The 16,558-nt window shown below is 32.7% G+C and overlaps 2 protein-coding genes across 2 annotated transcripts in view; one reads left to right on the forward strand and one right to left on the reverse strand.

Moving 5' to 3' along the window:
* The window catches only part of CHMP2B (Charged multivesicular body protein 2b), a 52,129-nt gene extending 44,179 nt beyond the window's left edge, over positions 1–7,950 (forward strand). Inside the window, exon 8 of the mRNA XM_035359905.2 lies at positions 7,265–7,950. Within this exon, the coding sequence (XP_035215796.1) occupies positions 7,265–7,372 (108 nt within the window). The 3' untranslated portion in view covers positions 7,373–7,950. The remainder of the gene's footprint in view (positions 1–7,264) is intronic.
* Positions 7,951–13,413: 5,463 nt separating this feature from the next.
* The window catches only part of pyd3 (beta-ureidopropionase pyd3), a 32,026-nt gene continuing 28,881 nt past the window's right edge, over positions 13,414–16,558 (reverse strand). The window contains exon 12 of the mRNA XM_085817666.1: positions 13,414–13,702. Coding sequence (XP_085673792.1) covers positions 13,613–13,702 — 90 coding nt within the window. The 3' untranslated portion in view covers positions 13,414–13,612. The remainder of the gene's footprint in view (positions 13,703–16,558) is intronic.

Below are 16,558 nucleotides of genomic sequence, written 5' to 3' on the forward strand. Positions count from 1 at the left end.
CTGTAATATCTTTTTATTTGTCAAAGAATTTAACTTCCAAAAAAATCTACAACCACAAGAGTTAAATTACTACAAACACACCTACAGATATATTGATGACCTTATTACAATTAATAATTTTGGTAAAATTGAAAACTCTGACTTTTATCCGAATTGTCTTAAACTTAATAAAACTAATAATTCACAAAATAGCATCGACTTTCTAGATCTTCAAATCATTAACTACAAAAAAATTTTACTTTTTGACAAAACAAGAAACTTCAATTTCAATACTAACAAATTAATAAATTGGAACTCCAACATATCCAAAAAAGTAATTAACAATACTATAATTAATCAAATATAACGAATTAAAACTATATGCACAGATACAATAGATTTACAACGCGAAATTTTGATCCTTATCAAAATTCTCAAAAATAATCTAATTCCCTTTCAATTTATCAACCATTGCCTTAAAAGAGCAGGCGTTAAATACTCACTCTAAATCATTTAAGTAAAAGGATATGATAATTTATTCCTAAACCTGAGAAGGCGGTATAAGTTCGATGACTGTCAGTTGAAAGATTTGTTTATAGTGTAATTACTCAATTGTATATATTGTAAAAAGCTAATTGTCTTCAGACATATACTGTTACTAAAAAAATGGGCCTATTTCCTGCCTTTAGACTGTCTATTAGCTCTTGGACAGCGAAAATGCCTTTTCCTTTCTTAAATTCTTAATCATTGCGACACGACAATTAGCCAGAAATTAATTAATTTCCATTCACTAGTATTTTCAAAAAAATCTTAACAGACAGTCTCTCTCAGATAAGAACTCCACAAAATACATCCCTCAAGAATTCCAAGTCCCACCCACTACCATAAATTACTTCACCCAAGTCTTACCGACTGATATTATTCAAAGCCCCTACTGCCGCTAAGAATTTTCGGACACCCTACACTTCTGAGTCAGACACGAAGAGAACACTTTGCCAACTCGCCCACTAGAAAGAATGTAAGTTACTTAATACCTTTCTGGCCTTTATATCTTCATGTACATTCACTGATCTTATTTATATCTTCATGTACTTTCACTGATCTTATTTATATTATTTTCTATATTATTTTTATATTATTTTTATGTTTTCTTTGATTTGTTTTTACAAAGTTTGCATTATTTATCTTTTTTATAATCTTCTATGTTTATTTCAACTTTACTTTGAATTCGATTTCATAATGACAATTTCCAATGTTTAATTTCTACAAATAATATAGTACTCAAATACATAAAGATGATAGTGTCGGGGACGGTTACTCGAGTTTTACAGGATTTCTCTACAGTAATTGATTTTTACTCCAAATTGAATTTACTAAAATGCTTCATGAGAATAAGTTCTTTGAATATTATACTATATACTATTCGGGGAAATATTTGGCCTGACTAGAATTGCCGGTTTGGCTTTAACTTATAACTCGAGTAAAGACGAAACACTTTCATATTTACGTATTTTTATCAATTATTGTTCATTGAACGGGAGTTGGTTTGTTCCCCTTGAAAAGTCAACTAATTTCCAATCAATGACAATAATTACATGTTTTAATTTTTCGTTTTACAATTGAAATATTATTCTTCGTGATGATTTAACTCCAGTCCCCATTAAAACATTATTAACATTTTGCTTTCAAATTACTTCAAAACATCTTTCAAAATATAACTTACCAGTATGGATGCACACTTTTAAAATAATTCTACTTTAATTAAACTTAGGAGATAATATAATCAATTAATAAATACTGTTTAGGAAATAAATTATTATTAACTAACTTTGCAGCAATTGCGCAAGTAATAATAACTTGTATTCGCACTAAATGGATTTAAGTTCATACAACATTATATATATATATATATGTGATGTAGCCGTTCCTCAATAGACACAAATGCCGGCTAGCTTTAAAAGGATTTATTAACAGAGCACACAGGAACGGTTACAAACAAAAGAAATATACATAAAAATGAAACATATACCAAATGGAACATCAAACATTGAGAATAACATAACATAGTAAGCTATCATCATGGCGGCTGGAGGTCGACTGACGTTTTTTCATATCGCCACGAGATGGCGTTTAAATAAAATAGTTCGGTTACAGTTCATGAGTTCATGGCGTGAATAAAATAGTTCAATTACACTTAAATAGGTCTGTTACATTTATATATAATTTATCAAGCAAAGCAGTAATAACAATTTTGGTCAAGAAAACATCTTGCGCAATATGCTGCAAAATAAGTAAAAAATAAAAATTGTAGAAAGCTCGCCTAAAAGTTACCAAGAGCTGCCGCTCCAAAAGGTTAAAGACGTTTTCAAAAATCAATACACATGAAAAGCAAATCATTAGACATGTAAAACATAAATACAATAAAATTAAATAACAGAAAAAGTTAAAAAGTAAGCGGAAAATGGTAAATTAGCCCAATTCGATATCCAAACAGGCTTTTCAAGGGAAATTTCATTGTTTGAACGTTCAATCAAGCTAACCCCATTACGCGTTTCGCCGAAACAGACAATTGAAACTTTTACGCTAAAAAATTTTTTGACAAAGTGTCTTAGAAATTTTAATAGTCTCAATTCTCTGTTCCAATTTCCCGACGCGTCCGCTTAGAAAGACACATTAAGGTGTTAAAATATGTAAATCAAAATCAAACTTTTTAATCTAGTCTAAAATTAAAATCAAAATGAAAATAAATAGCGATGAGCTATTAGTCCTAAAAATACAAATACTATATATATATATATCAAGAGAGAGATAATATATATGTATATATCAAGAGAGATAATATATATTATATATATATATGTCATATTAAAAGCACAGGAAAAAGTTGGAACACTGTTGATGCGTAGTTATCCCATATTGAAGAGGAAGTAATCTGATTGCGTCGTAAGCTAATGTGTTGACTTCATAAATAAAACTTGGCAGTAGAAGCGATTTTAATTCCATTTTTATTTCCAATTGATATTTGTGGCCACAATCACTTGGCACTCTAGTCGTGCCTTTCCACTGAAGATTTACATTTTTTATATTGTTGGGATAGAAAGCAAGCCAGCGAAATTACATCTTAGCACAGTAGAGAGCAAAAGCTGAAGTGCGTAGTTATGAAAGATGGAGGCACGCGAAGAGAAAAGTTTTGGTTTACAAGGACAGTTTCTGTTCCCAATGATTACGTCATCAGAGCTGCGCCGATCATAGGGTGATCTAAAAATGACGCAATGCAGAGAAGTTATTACGATTTTAGAATAGAGAGGAAGAATTAATGTTTATAGTTTAAACTATAATTTTGATTCATATATTTTTTATCTTACATATTCCCCCCTTCAAAAAGAAAAAGGCGTAGCGACAGAGAAGCCTTTTTTAAAGAGAATGAGTTAAAGCACTAGCAAATGTAAAAAAAATAAAAATAAATAAATCATAAAATTTTGATTCTATAAAAGTATAATTTATAAATATCAATTTTTTTTAAATAAATTTTTAATTTTTAGAGTCCTATTGTATTTTTCAGCATTTCAGTCCAAAAGTCTTTTTGTTTGAGAATTCACATAATCATAATTCTTCAGGGAAGGTTCTTGTTATTAGAGAATATCACAAAATAAACTTTTACATAATCATTACTTATAATTAAATGTAATGCACATAAATATTTATGATATTAATTTTCATATTGATAAATTATATTTTAATACCATATAATAATAGGAGTAAGCTTCAGAAATTATGGTTTCACCGTTATCATTTTTCATTTACAATTCCTGATTTTACCAAACTGGAAGCCTCGCAATGCTTCTTAACAAACATATCCATCAATAGGGCTGTGCTCTTGAGCTAACCAGTGTTTTCTCTGCACTAGTGGCCCAGGGTGCCTAGACAGTTACTTAAAAAGACCTCCGTTCCTTGCATTAAGGTAACTGGCCTTTGAGAACTGCACTAATACATTCCATAATAAAATAATAATAATATAAAAAATTTACATGCATTCATAAAATGAGAGCCTCCAACATTATCTTGCATGAAGAGGGTAAAAGGAACAACTGTACAGAGGTAATTACAGGCCTCTGTTGAAGGAACCAGTACACCCTCATCATACTACACTTAACACACAATAACCCATAAATTTTAACATGCATTTACCATAACTTCATATTACATATCTGTAATAATTTCACTTATTTTTAACATCTTTATTTTTAGAATAATTATAAAATTCGTATTCAAAATTCTCAACAAAATTTCAAAAACATAAAAACTTATCTTAATATCCTTCCCTATGAATAATTTAAATAGCTTAAAACTCGTTACTTAATTTGCTCACACACATTTTATGAAAAATTAGAAAAATTAATGAACAAGAATTTCAGATTTTCTCAAAAGCGGAAGTGCAAATAATTTTCTGTCGCACATACTTGCAAACACAAACTCAAATCAACCTTGAACCCGCTGTAATGCTTAATTCCTAAACGGTAATTCACTGATGATTTCCTTTTCACTAGGCATTCAAACTTCTCAATTTATCGAGAGATTACTTTCAATCTATACACACTACACGAGATTATTTTTTGAAGCACTTGCAAAACACAACAGCAGAAGAATGATCTGTTATTTTTTTAAACACTGAAAAAACAAATTTGATGATTCACTTCTTTCACATTATCTTGGATTTATCACCAAACGATGATTTGAAGAGCTGAATTAAATTTTCCATTGAGATTTCAGGCTGCAGGAAACTATCCTTACCGGCTTGTCGACTATATGTAAGATAAAAAATATATGAATCAAAATTATAGTTTAAACTATAAACATTAATTCTTCCTCTCTATTCTAAAATCGTAATAACTTCTCTGCATTGCGTCATTTCTAGATCACCCTATGATCGGCGCAGCTCTGATGACGTAATCATTGGGAACAGAAACTGTCCTTGTAAACCAAAACTTTTCTCTTCGCGTGCCTCCATCTTTCATAACTACGCACTTCCGCCTTTTCAACAGCTCAAAAATTATTCCATTCGTGTGAATCTAGCTCAGGAACTAAATTATTTAATGTGCTGCGAATTCTATAGTTTTCATTTCAACTTTGGTGAGAAAATCTGAAATATATGTAAGATAAAAAATATATGAATCAAAATTATAGTTTAAACTATAAACATTAATTCTTCCTCTCTATTCTAAAATCGTAATAACTTCTCTGCATTGCGTCATTTCTAGATCACCCTATGATCGGCACAGCTCTGATGACGTAATCATTGGGAACAGAAACTGTCCTTGTAAACCAAAACTTTTCTCTTCGCGTGCCTCCATCTTTCATAACTACGCACTTCAGCTTTCGCTCTCTACTGTGCTAAGATGTAATTTCGCTGGCTTGCTTTCTATCCCAACAATATCAAAAATGTAAATCTTCAGTGGAAAGGCACGACTAGAGTGCCAAGTGATTGTGGCCACAAATATCAATTGGAAATAAAAATGGAATTAAAACTGCCTCGACTGCCAAGTTCTTTAAATACTATATCAAATATATATATATATATATATATATAAAGAGAGGTAAAATATATAGAATTTAATATCAACCAACAGTGGTAAGCTGTCTAACAGGAAGGCACAAATTAAAAACAATTTGAAGCAAAAATAAAGGAAGAATCTGAAAGAATTCTGATTTTTAACATTGCACCAGAGGATTAAATACGATTTTTTAATTTTTTATGCTCTCACTGAGCATCGTTGGTTGCCAATCTGCCTTTGGACTCACTCCTGCTAACACTTTTTTGTTTGTAACATCATTTTATTTGAACATAAAATTCAACAGGAAAATCACGAATGTTTTAAAAGCAGCATATGTTTACAATTCCTAATATAGCATTAAGTGTTGGCATACATTTTTCATTTGTTTGTCTTCTCTCAGTTCATCATATCAATGCTCAGTTTTCTTAGTAAGATGACTTAAAAAAGTTTTTCTTGCATGTTGAACATCGTTTACCAAATATGATGTTCTTTGCAGTTACAGCACATAAAATTCAAGAGCAAAATCACAAAATGTTTAGAAACAGCATATCTTTAGAATTCCTAATAGAGTGTAACCGGTTGTCACTTATTTTTTCACATTTGCTATATTATTTCTTTGAAAACTAGCTGCTTAACCACTTAAGAGAAAACGTAAACAATCAAAAAATAAATATTTTAAGAATTGACTGTTTATTGCTTTTCAATCACTTGGTGTGCTACTCAGTAATGAAAAGATTAAATTTGAAAGTTAAATATCTTATATCTTAATGGCAACACACTAAAGTGGGGTGATAATAAGTATATCTATTCAAGGCAGTGGCAACACATTGCTTTCAAATACATGATAAAATAGAAAAATAAATATCTTATGTTTTGCCAAATGGCAACAGTAACATGCTGAGAATAAAAATGTTTTATTTCGAACAGTGTTGGCACTTCTAGCTCTTAAGTCACCCAGTTTGTTAATCAAAAATTCATTAAATTTGTACAACATATGAAATAAAAAAGCAAATTCAAAATTTGGTCTTCAAGATGCCCATGTTCAGATAGGAGACTACATGTATGAAAAACTAAGCGACTCTAGGTGCTGTTGTTGTATCTCAATTCAAAAAACACACTTGCTGATTCATCATTCATTTTTTAAAATAAATTGAGCATGATAGCAAGTTTGAAAAACGAATCAGACACTAAAGTCATACAGACAAAAAGTGACTTACAAAACTAATAAGCATCGCTGATGCTGAAAAAGCAAAAGTGAAATAAAATCAAATAGAGAAATAAAAAAAAATAATTATTAACAACAAATAATAAATAAGGTTGATAACTCCATATCAAGGAGTAGCTGAAAAAAACTATCAACAAAGCCATGTGCTGGATGAATTGCAAAAGAAAAAAAATTTCAAAATAAAAGTAATTAAGTAATATATATTTACACAAAATTTGATAAATTAAAATATTTTATAAATTTCCTGGCATGGCACGAAATGAATTATATGTAAGCTCTTAATGGTTTGCTGCGGTCTTGACTAAGACCTTACCATTTTCAGAACTGAGACTCAGCTGGTAGCAGTGTAGACAGTATGTCTTACAGGATAGCAATGATATAATTTCTATTATGATCCAGGTTCTTGTTATTTCAGTTAGCTGGAAATGCTAATACAAAATAGGATATATAATTTTTATTGGTTATTGTATCAACAATAAAATCAAATCAATATTTTAATTTTGTTTAGATGGCTGAAGCTCCTTCTGCTCATAGAGGTGAACTAGGTGAAAGCAGCAAAATAAAATTCCCCACAGATGAAGAATTGGAAAAGCAGTTAGCTCAATTAAGAACATAGAGGGAAAAGGTATTTGCAGCTGTTGCCTTGTTTTTTGGACAGTATTGCATATTAAATTTCATGAAAAAAATAACAGCATTTTCAAGACTTTTATATGTATTCTTTATTTCTGCAGTAGCAGACCTTTCTGTACAATAGGGATGCAGTATCAAACAAAATAATTTTTCTAATAAACTTGTGAGAAATGTTATGTATAAAAAACACTTTTAACAGCTGAAGGAATTTCTAAGCTTGCTTATGCTTAATTTTTTATTTAAGATGTGTGAGAATTTTATGAATTCTCTGAAGTACTTAATGGCATGTAACTGTGCTTAACCAAGAAAATGTTCGTTAAACTTTTGCTGTAAACATGTTCTGTAAATTCCAGAAGTTATAACTCTTCATGATATTTTAAATATTTAAGATTTAAATCATTTTAGATTTTTTGTGAATATTAAAATATGTTGCTGGTGTACTTGGAAGTATTTCAGATGTACTAAATCTTCATTTCATTTGTAATTTGAATACGAATAAATCTTGCCATATAATATCAAATTTTTCATGTCATTAAAATAAAAGTATTTTTGCTGTTGAGAAAATATTTTTATTAATAATCTTAAAATAGCATGCGACCATTTTATGCACTTAATTCTCATAGTTAACATGTCTTATTAAAACTGGCTTTTTAAATTTGTAAACATGACTTCTAATTTGATGTTAAATAGCAGAGTCTGAGATACATTCTTAAAATTTTAACTTTTTCCTTCACAACACTTGCTAAAAGAGAAAATAAGATTAATTGACGATCCTGAATACAATCCTCATATTTTCCCATACTGTACGAATATCTCTGCAAGTTGGATATATATTCCTAGGTCATGTATGGCCTAGCTCTACAAACTTTTTCGTAAGTCAAGCAATGCCTTGACTTCTGTGGTTAAACATTGGATTCGCGTCATGGACGCCAAGAGCGACAGACGTGCGAGCTCTGAGCTCCGCAATGGAAAAATGGAAACCTTGAATACGGCGCCGCCAGCAGGCAATCTCTCAACTTCTCAACCACTACAAGTTCAAACGGACATGGACACGCACTCAACTCCTCCAGCCTCTCCTTCTGCTCTCGAACTCTCTAAAAGCGCTCTACAGATTTACGCACTGAAGACCAGGCACACAGATCTACTGTTTGATATACAACGACTTCAGCGATCAGAAACTCCCAACAAAGAATTGATGATGAAGCAACTTCAGGATGAGGGTGAGAAAATTCTATTTTCTTTACATATACTCTGCACCAAACTCAATATTAATCTTTTCACCCTACCTGCAACTGAGGAAGAATTCATTAGAGAATTTCAAAAAACTACAATAGCATCTGACCCTGAAACCAAAAATCCTAAATCTAACTCACCCTCATCCTCAGACCCACCCAAAGAAAATTCTAAGCCTGACACCAAAAAGAGAACCAGACCTGTCGACAGTGACGGCTTTGCAGTCCCCCCCCCAAACACTTGATTGCAAAGAAACTACCCAGTACTAATGATAATACTAACAACATTCCAATCACAAATTCTTGCACAAACATTCAAAATGTTTCAGAAAATACAGAAAATATAACGCAGCAGCTGGCTGAAAATACAACACCTAAAATTCAAACACCACCACCCATATTCATTAAACCGCGTGCTGATTGGTTCTTTTTACTAAATCAGTTACGCAGACACGCACCGACTGTCCAATCCAAACAAGACATTGAATTTCTACGCCTCAACACCACTAACGAATCAGATTACAGGACAGTCGTTAGATTTCTTACTGAAAACAACATTCAATTTAAATCACATACACTAAAATCGGACAGACCACTCAAAGTGGTCATTAGGGGATTACCCTCCAACACACCCATCAACGTTGTGCAGACTGCGGTTGAAGTACTTGGTTATAAAATCCACAAGATCTCTCAACTTAAAAAATTCAAAACCAAGATGCCTATGCCTCTATTCTATCTGCAAATACACAACAGTCTAAAAGCTTCAGATATCTACTCATTCACTGAACTCCTAGGAACAGAAGTGGCAATGGAACATTTCAAAGGCCAGAAAGGACCCTCGCAATGCTGGCGTTGCCAGGGATTCTTTCATTCTTCTGAAGTTTGTACTCTACCCTAACGATGTGTAAGATGCGCTGGCCCGCATCAGGCGAAAGACTGCACCAAGCCCTTCGAAGAGCCAAATAAATGTGCCAACTGTTCCGGGAGCCATGCAGCCAACTGGAGATCCTGCCCGAGATTTCCAGGATCAAAGAATCGTCAGCCACCAAAACCAAGTACCAAGCCCAGTCAGACCATTGACAACACAAACAAAATTAATCTACAACAAAATACATTCCCAACACTGCCGGCTGCACACACTTCAGTGCAAATAATACTCGCCCTGGAGTTTCATACTCTGCTGCCCTTACGGGTATGCAACAGGCAGCACCACAAATTATTCCAAATTTATCGGTCCCCTTAGGAGCTAATTCGACACTAAATTGTACCGAAATTCTTTTGACTATAATCCAAATTTCTAATCAGCCTGGTATTGACCAGAGCAAATTACTTTTGGCATTCAAAAACGCCTTATCGCAGCTCAGAGTGGCTCCATCTGGTGCTGACGCGGCTTACTACATTTTTGAGTTATATTACTCTCCAATTCTCTGATTCCCACATTCATTAAAATTCAATACTTTGAAAGGGTTGAAAAATCTTAAACTATGCACCTGGAATGCAAATGGCATTCTTTCCAAATTTCATGAGTTTAGAGACTATGTAGAAGAGAAGGATTTTGATATCATATTTGTCCAAGAGACCAAACTCCAGCCAGGGAGAGCTCCCAAGCTTGTAAATTATGCACTATATAAAAATGACAGACAAGCTTCAAATACACGTGATGTTTATCATGGTGGCACTTGTATTTACATAAAAAATTCAATCCCACATCGCAGAATTGACACACCAAATATGAGCAAACTTGAAGCAACAATTATCGAAATTTTTATTCAAAATTCACCATCCCTAGTTATGATCTCTGCCTATCTCCCACCAGGTGGAAATTTTCCTGTGGTAGATTTTAATAAACTGCTCAATTTTTCAAATAATCTTATCATAGCTGGTGATTTAAATTGTCACCATCAGCATTGGCGTTGTCATAGATCAAACCCTGCTGGTCGTGGTCTCCTAAAATGGGCTCAGTGCGTCCAAATTAAAATCATAGCGCTGGATTCCACCACTAGATATGGTTCACGGGGTGCCCCCTCTTTTATTGACTTGGCACTCTTTAGAAACATCCCTTTTGGATACCAAGTGACTGTTGAAAATTGTTTATCATCAGATCACAACCCCGTAATCATCGACCTTAGCTGTACTATTTTTACTCAAAATTTTCTGGCACTCGTCTCAACAAATTGGGACAATTTTCGTTTTAAACTAAATTCTAAAAGCTTACCCTCCCTCGAAATTAAATCCAGCCATGATATAGACAAGGCAGTAGATTAATTAACGAACACCCTAACTGATACTTATAAGGAAGTATCAAAACCCACCCTCAGACCCAATTTTCGTAAAATACCTCAAGAAATTAAACTCAAAATTAAAGAAAAGAATAAAGTACGGAGACTTTGGCAAAGAAATAGAAATCCTGGCTTAAAAATTCAACTCCGTACTCTCCAAAATGAGATCAAGGCATCATGTGACCAGTTCTTCCAATCACAATACACGAATTACATTCAGTCCCTAACGACCAATGATAACAGTCTTTGGCGCGCATCAGCCCGCCTACGCAAACACAAATCTCACATTCCGTTCTTAGCAAAGAAGCCCCTAGAGATTCTTTGGTTCTTAGCTACAGACGCAGCGGTGGCTCACACAGACGCTGAGAAATCCGAATTAATTGCGGATTCTCTTCAAACTCAATTTACACCACATAATGAAGGAATTTTTGCGAACAACGCAAATTCTTTCCCACAAGATGTTGAACGTTTCCTCTCCTCGCCTTTTGCGAGAGAAATACAATACACATCCATGACCGAGGTAAGTGAATACATTACCAAGCTCAAACCCAAAAAAGCCCCTGGTATGGACTCTATTTCTAATCGTATGATTAAAAATTTACCCACCAGTTATCTATTTTTCCTAGTAATGCTTATAAATTTTATGATACAGCATTGCTATTTTCCTCAAAGCTGGAAACAAGCACTCATTGTGCCTATTCCAAAACCAGGCCAAAGCCTTTCAAATCCTCAAAATTATAGACCTATCAGCCTCCTATCTTCGTTATCTAAGATATACGAATTTGTGTTACTTAAATGCCTGAATGATTTTCCCCGAAATCACAACGTTCTGATTGATGAACAATTTGGATTTCGAGCAAAACACCGCACCACGCACCAGCTGCTGAGGACAGTGGAGTTCATTCACGAAGGGTTTTGTAACAATATGCTTACTGGCGCTTTATTTCTTGATATAGCCAAAGCATTTGATAGGACTTGGCATATAAGAATCATTATCAAGCTCATACGACTTGACGTTTCGGCCCATTTAATTCATATAATTAATTCGTACCTCACTAATAGATCTTTTTCTGTACGAGTTAATTCTTTCATTTCGGCTCCCCGTCCAATACTAAGCGGCGTCCCCCCAAGGGTCACTTTTAGGCCCAATTTTGTTCAACATTTTCATAAATGACATACCAAAATCACCAAGTATCACTCTTGCACTTTATGCAGATGATACGGCCATCCTAGCCCAACACAAACGCCTTGAAAACCTGGTACACACCATTCAGAGATATCTCTCCAGCCTTGAGCACTGGCTCATCACTTGGAAAATCAAAATTAATGTTGCTAAATGTGCTGCTATGATATTCAAACGTAGCCCCCTCCTGTACCCTTCCATTAATTTAAAGTTTTTCGACGATTATGTTCCCTGGTCAAATTCTTACAAGTACCTAGGAGTTGTACTTGATTCAAAATTATTCTGGCACCTTCACATTGAAAATGTTCTCAATAAAGCAAAAGGTGCTAGAGCCCAACTTTACCCTCTCTTAGCTCGAAGGAGCCATCTGTCAATTAAAAACAAAATTCTTCTCTATACATCAATTATAAGACCTGTCTTCATGTATGCATGTACAATCTGGGGTACTACTGCAAAAACTCATGTCAAAAAACTTCAATCTTTTCAAAGTAAGACCTTACGTATGGCCCTGAATGCAGCCTGGTACGTCCGTACAGATGTGATTCATTCGGACCTAAATATTAAACCTGTAGATTACCATATTAAAAAGCTTAGTCGAAATTTATTCCTCAAAATTGAACAGATTGATAACCGAGCACTTCAGCAGATTCCAGCATACGATCCTGCTATTCGCAGCTCACAGAAGAGACCGAGAGCCGTGATTGGCCGAGAGTTCGGCATCTATCCGCCATCTAAAAGGGCAAGACACGCCAAAAACCTAAAAACTTATATATAAAAAAAAAAAATTATGATACTTAAGTTTTTATATTTTCATCTCTATCCCTAAACTTTCTCGAGCCTGTGGCTCCCTCTATTGAGCATCAAGTAAATCACTTATGCCAAATTTTTCCAATTTCTGCTCACTTTTAGTAATTCTGATGTGGAGGTAAATGGTTTTGAACCGTAGGCACTCTGAAATTTGCAAATCATTGGCATTGTGGTTAAACACAGCTCGTAGTTTTTATTAGTTTAATTTTCAACCTATTTGCTTTTTGAAAATATTTTTTCTGTATTTTCTTAATATCTTGTTTAAAAAAAAAAGTATGTACATATAAAGTTAGTGTTCTGTAATTGCTTAACAATAATATAACACCTTTTGTATATTATTTTATGTATTTTGGATAAAATCCTTTGTAAATTTCATGTTACCTGGGTTAATAAATTATATAAAAATTCACATAAACATGCACATTATTATGTAAACTGTTGCATGGGATAATGAAAAGATATTAAAATGAAATGGGGTGAAGGTTTGAATTTGTGTTTAAAATGATGCAGTTTATAACAAATACAATTTATATGCAAAGATTTTATTGCACAAAGCATAACAGTAATATAATTCCAAATAATTCTATGACATGATTAAAAAGAAATAGATATAAAAACATAATAAACTATCTGCTTAATAACAGTGAAAGAGGATTCAAGAACAAAATTCTGGTAAAAATATGCCCTTTTTATGTGATGGATTTTCTCAGCTCTGACAAAGGTAGTTAATTATGTATATAATTAACCTGAGGTATAAATTCAGGCTGGCTTGCCCAGTAAAATGCATCAGCATATATGTTGAGCCGCTGTGTCATCTAAAATAATAAGAAGAGTAAGATGGTTGATAAAGTCAAATAAATAAGATACTGAATATTAGAATGCAAATAAATATATATAGAAATTAATATCTTATTTATTACTTTGCAAATAGAAGCAACTGTAGCTTAGTACTTTTTTTTTTTTTTTGACTAAAGAAATGCATTTAAATTTAGTGTCATCAGCGTCACACTAAAAACAAATTGCAAAAATGTTTCCAGAAAAATAATTTTGATTAAAGGTTTAGCAATAGTTATAAGAAAAGTTATAACTGATTTTTCTTAAACATCTGGAATATGCCTTATCTGTACAAAGGCATATTTTGAGATTCTGATTCACAATTTTCAGATATTTCACATGTGCTAAAAGTAGTCAACAATTATTATTTTATTTATATATATCCTCATTACAAGTCCAAAAAATTTTTTACTATTTCTGTAAAGTAGTATTGCTGCAAGATGGTAAAGAGGGTGACCAGAAAAAAGCCCACAAGAATAATGCTCACTTAGAAATATGCTCACTTGGAAAAATGCTCACTTAGAAATATGCTGACATGAAAAAATGCTCACTTAGAAATATGCTCACATGGAAAAATGCTCACTTAGAAATATGCTCACATGGAAATAAGCCCACTGATAAATAAAATACGTAGAAAATCCTTATATTAATCAATCAATAATTAATCGATTTGAACATCGTACACCTACTTGAATTTTTCAAAGAAAAATTATTTAAATTACAAAAACATCTATGGTGTATATATATATCAAAAACTGCATAACTTATGTGTAGATTCAGTTGCTATATAATATAAACAAATAAACTGATTTGAATTAGGAAAAGAAGAGGAGAAAGGAAGAAAAAGAAACAGAATATACAGTAAAAAATTATTACAGTTTTGATTGTTAAAAAAATAAAATAGTAAATATAAGTTACACATTTTATAATATTAACATTTAGAAGAAATGTAAATAATTATTTTATTTAAATTATGTAAAATACCTTTATATATAAATTATAAATATATATTTCAAAAAGTTATAAATACACAAAATTACTGAATATTAAGCTAATATGTGTAAATATCTAATTTTATCATCGATTTCATCATAGTTTCTTACATGATTCGTGATAACTAAATGTAAGTTTTCATATTCTTTTTTTTTTTAACTTCAGTGCACCCTGCATTCACAATAGCTAATAATAAACGTTAACAGGCTAAATCTTTTTTCAATCCCTCTCAAAACCACATACTGGGATGGCTACAATTAAATAATGAATTTAGTTCCTTAATAAAGCTTCCGTAGCGATTTATGGTTTTAGATTTTTTGGAAGCTGCTTCATAATAATTCTACACTTCGACTGGAAACTGTGGTCTTCTAGAACTTTTTTGGTTCCAGACTTAAATAACTACATCCAAACATCAATCCCTATAGATAAGCATCAAAGTATGCAAGAATAGAGTTAAAAAAAATAACTATTGGCAGTTACAAGAATAAAAATGTTGTACAGGGGCAATGGTATAAAATATTACAGTACATGCAAAATTTTACTATAATTTTCATTCTTTCATATACCGCCTCTGAAAAGGTTAATGTGAGCATTTGTCCAATAATTTTTTCAAATGATCTATGTTCAGATCGATTAATTATTGATTAATGTAAGGATATTTCTATGTGAGTATATTTCTAAGTGAGCATTTTCCCATGTGGACTTTTTACTGTGTAGGCTTTTTTCCTGTAAGCATTTATACCTATGAGCATTATTCCTGTGGGCTTTTTTCCTAGAACTGGTAATGAGATCTTGGAACATGGCTGTTTATTTTCAGATACTGTATTAAATTTAGAGGCTATTAATATTGGCAATAATATATTAATTACAATGTAGTTACCACTAATTTAATTATAACTATTAAGATTTACATTACTCCACAATTGCTAAGAATGGATAACACTATCATTGATAGCAATCCCAAAATGTGTAAAATTAGAACAAGTGCAGGATATAAGTAGAGATGTGAATATGTAAATTTTCATTTCCTCATCTGTTCATCATGACAGCACTGAAAGATTTAAGGAATTTTACGTGAAAGCAGTTGTACCAAGTGAAAGTTTTAATGAAAGAATAAATTAATGATCTGGAAAGTTTCAATATGTTATCCCGTCATCACTAAAATGATTTTATATGTGGATGTATCATTGGAAAGATCAAAGAAGGGCAGAAAGTAACATATGTTGCCAGGCAGTTTAACATCACCTATAGCATTGTTTCATGGATTTGGAAAGCATTTAAAACAACTGGAACATGTAGTCAGCATCACAGAGGAGATCATATTAGATATACAATGCATGGAGGAGATAAGTACATCACGTTATTGGCAAAAAAGAAACTGGTTCACCACCGCTCAGCAAGGTGAGTGCATGTTTTGTTGTCATAACACAGCAAGAGACTCATTCAACACCTAAAGTTTTTCTTCCCAAAAGCTCCAGCCATTTGAGTTTTTCTCCCGAAAACTGTAGCCACATGTTTAGTTTGGTTTTGGTTTATTTAATTATGGCAAAGCACACTAGGGCTATTTGCCTAAGGGAAGGGATGCCTTCGTGGAGGACTTTCTAAGGGAAATTGGCTCGGCTTGTATACACGTTACACATTGGGAAAACCACGAAAACGCCCTAGCAACCAGCTCGCTCGCAGGATTTGAACCTTGGACCAAACTACCAGTGTTCAGCAACTTTACCGCTCGGCCGCTGGTGGGCCAATCCCAAAAATTGTAGCCACATGTTTGGAGCACATCAGACTTTTTTTTTTTTACATTCCATAACATAACCATTGAATAGGACAATGGCTCATCAATG

This window comes from Stegodyphus dumicola, chromosome 5 (assembly GCF_044657685.1).
Source record: "Stegodyphus dumicola isolate Sdum_Otavi_A_Nest chromosome 5, ASM4465768v1".
Taxonomy (NCBI): domain Eukaryota; kingdom Metazoa; phylum Arthropoda; class Arachnida; order Araneae; family Eresidae; genus Stegodyphus; species Stegodyphus dumicola.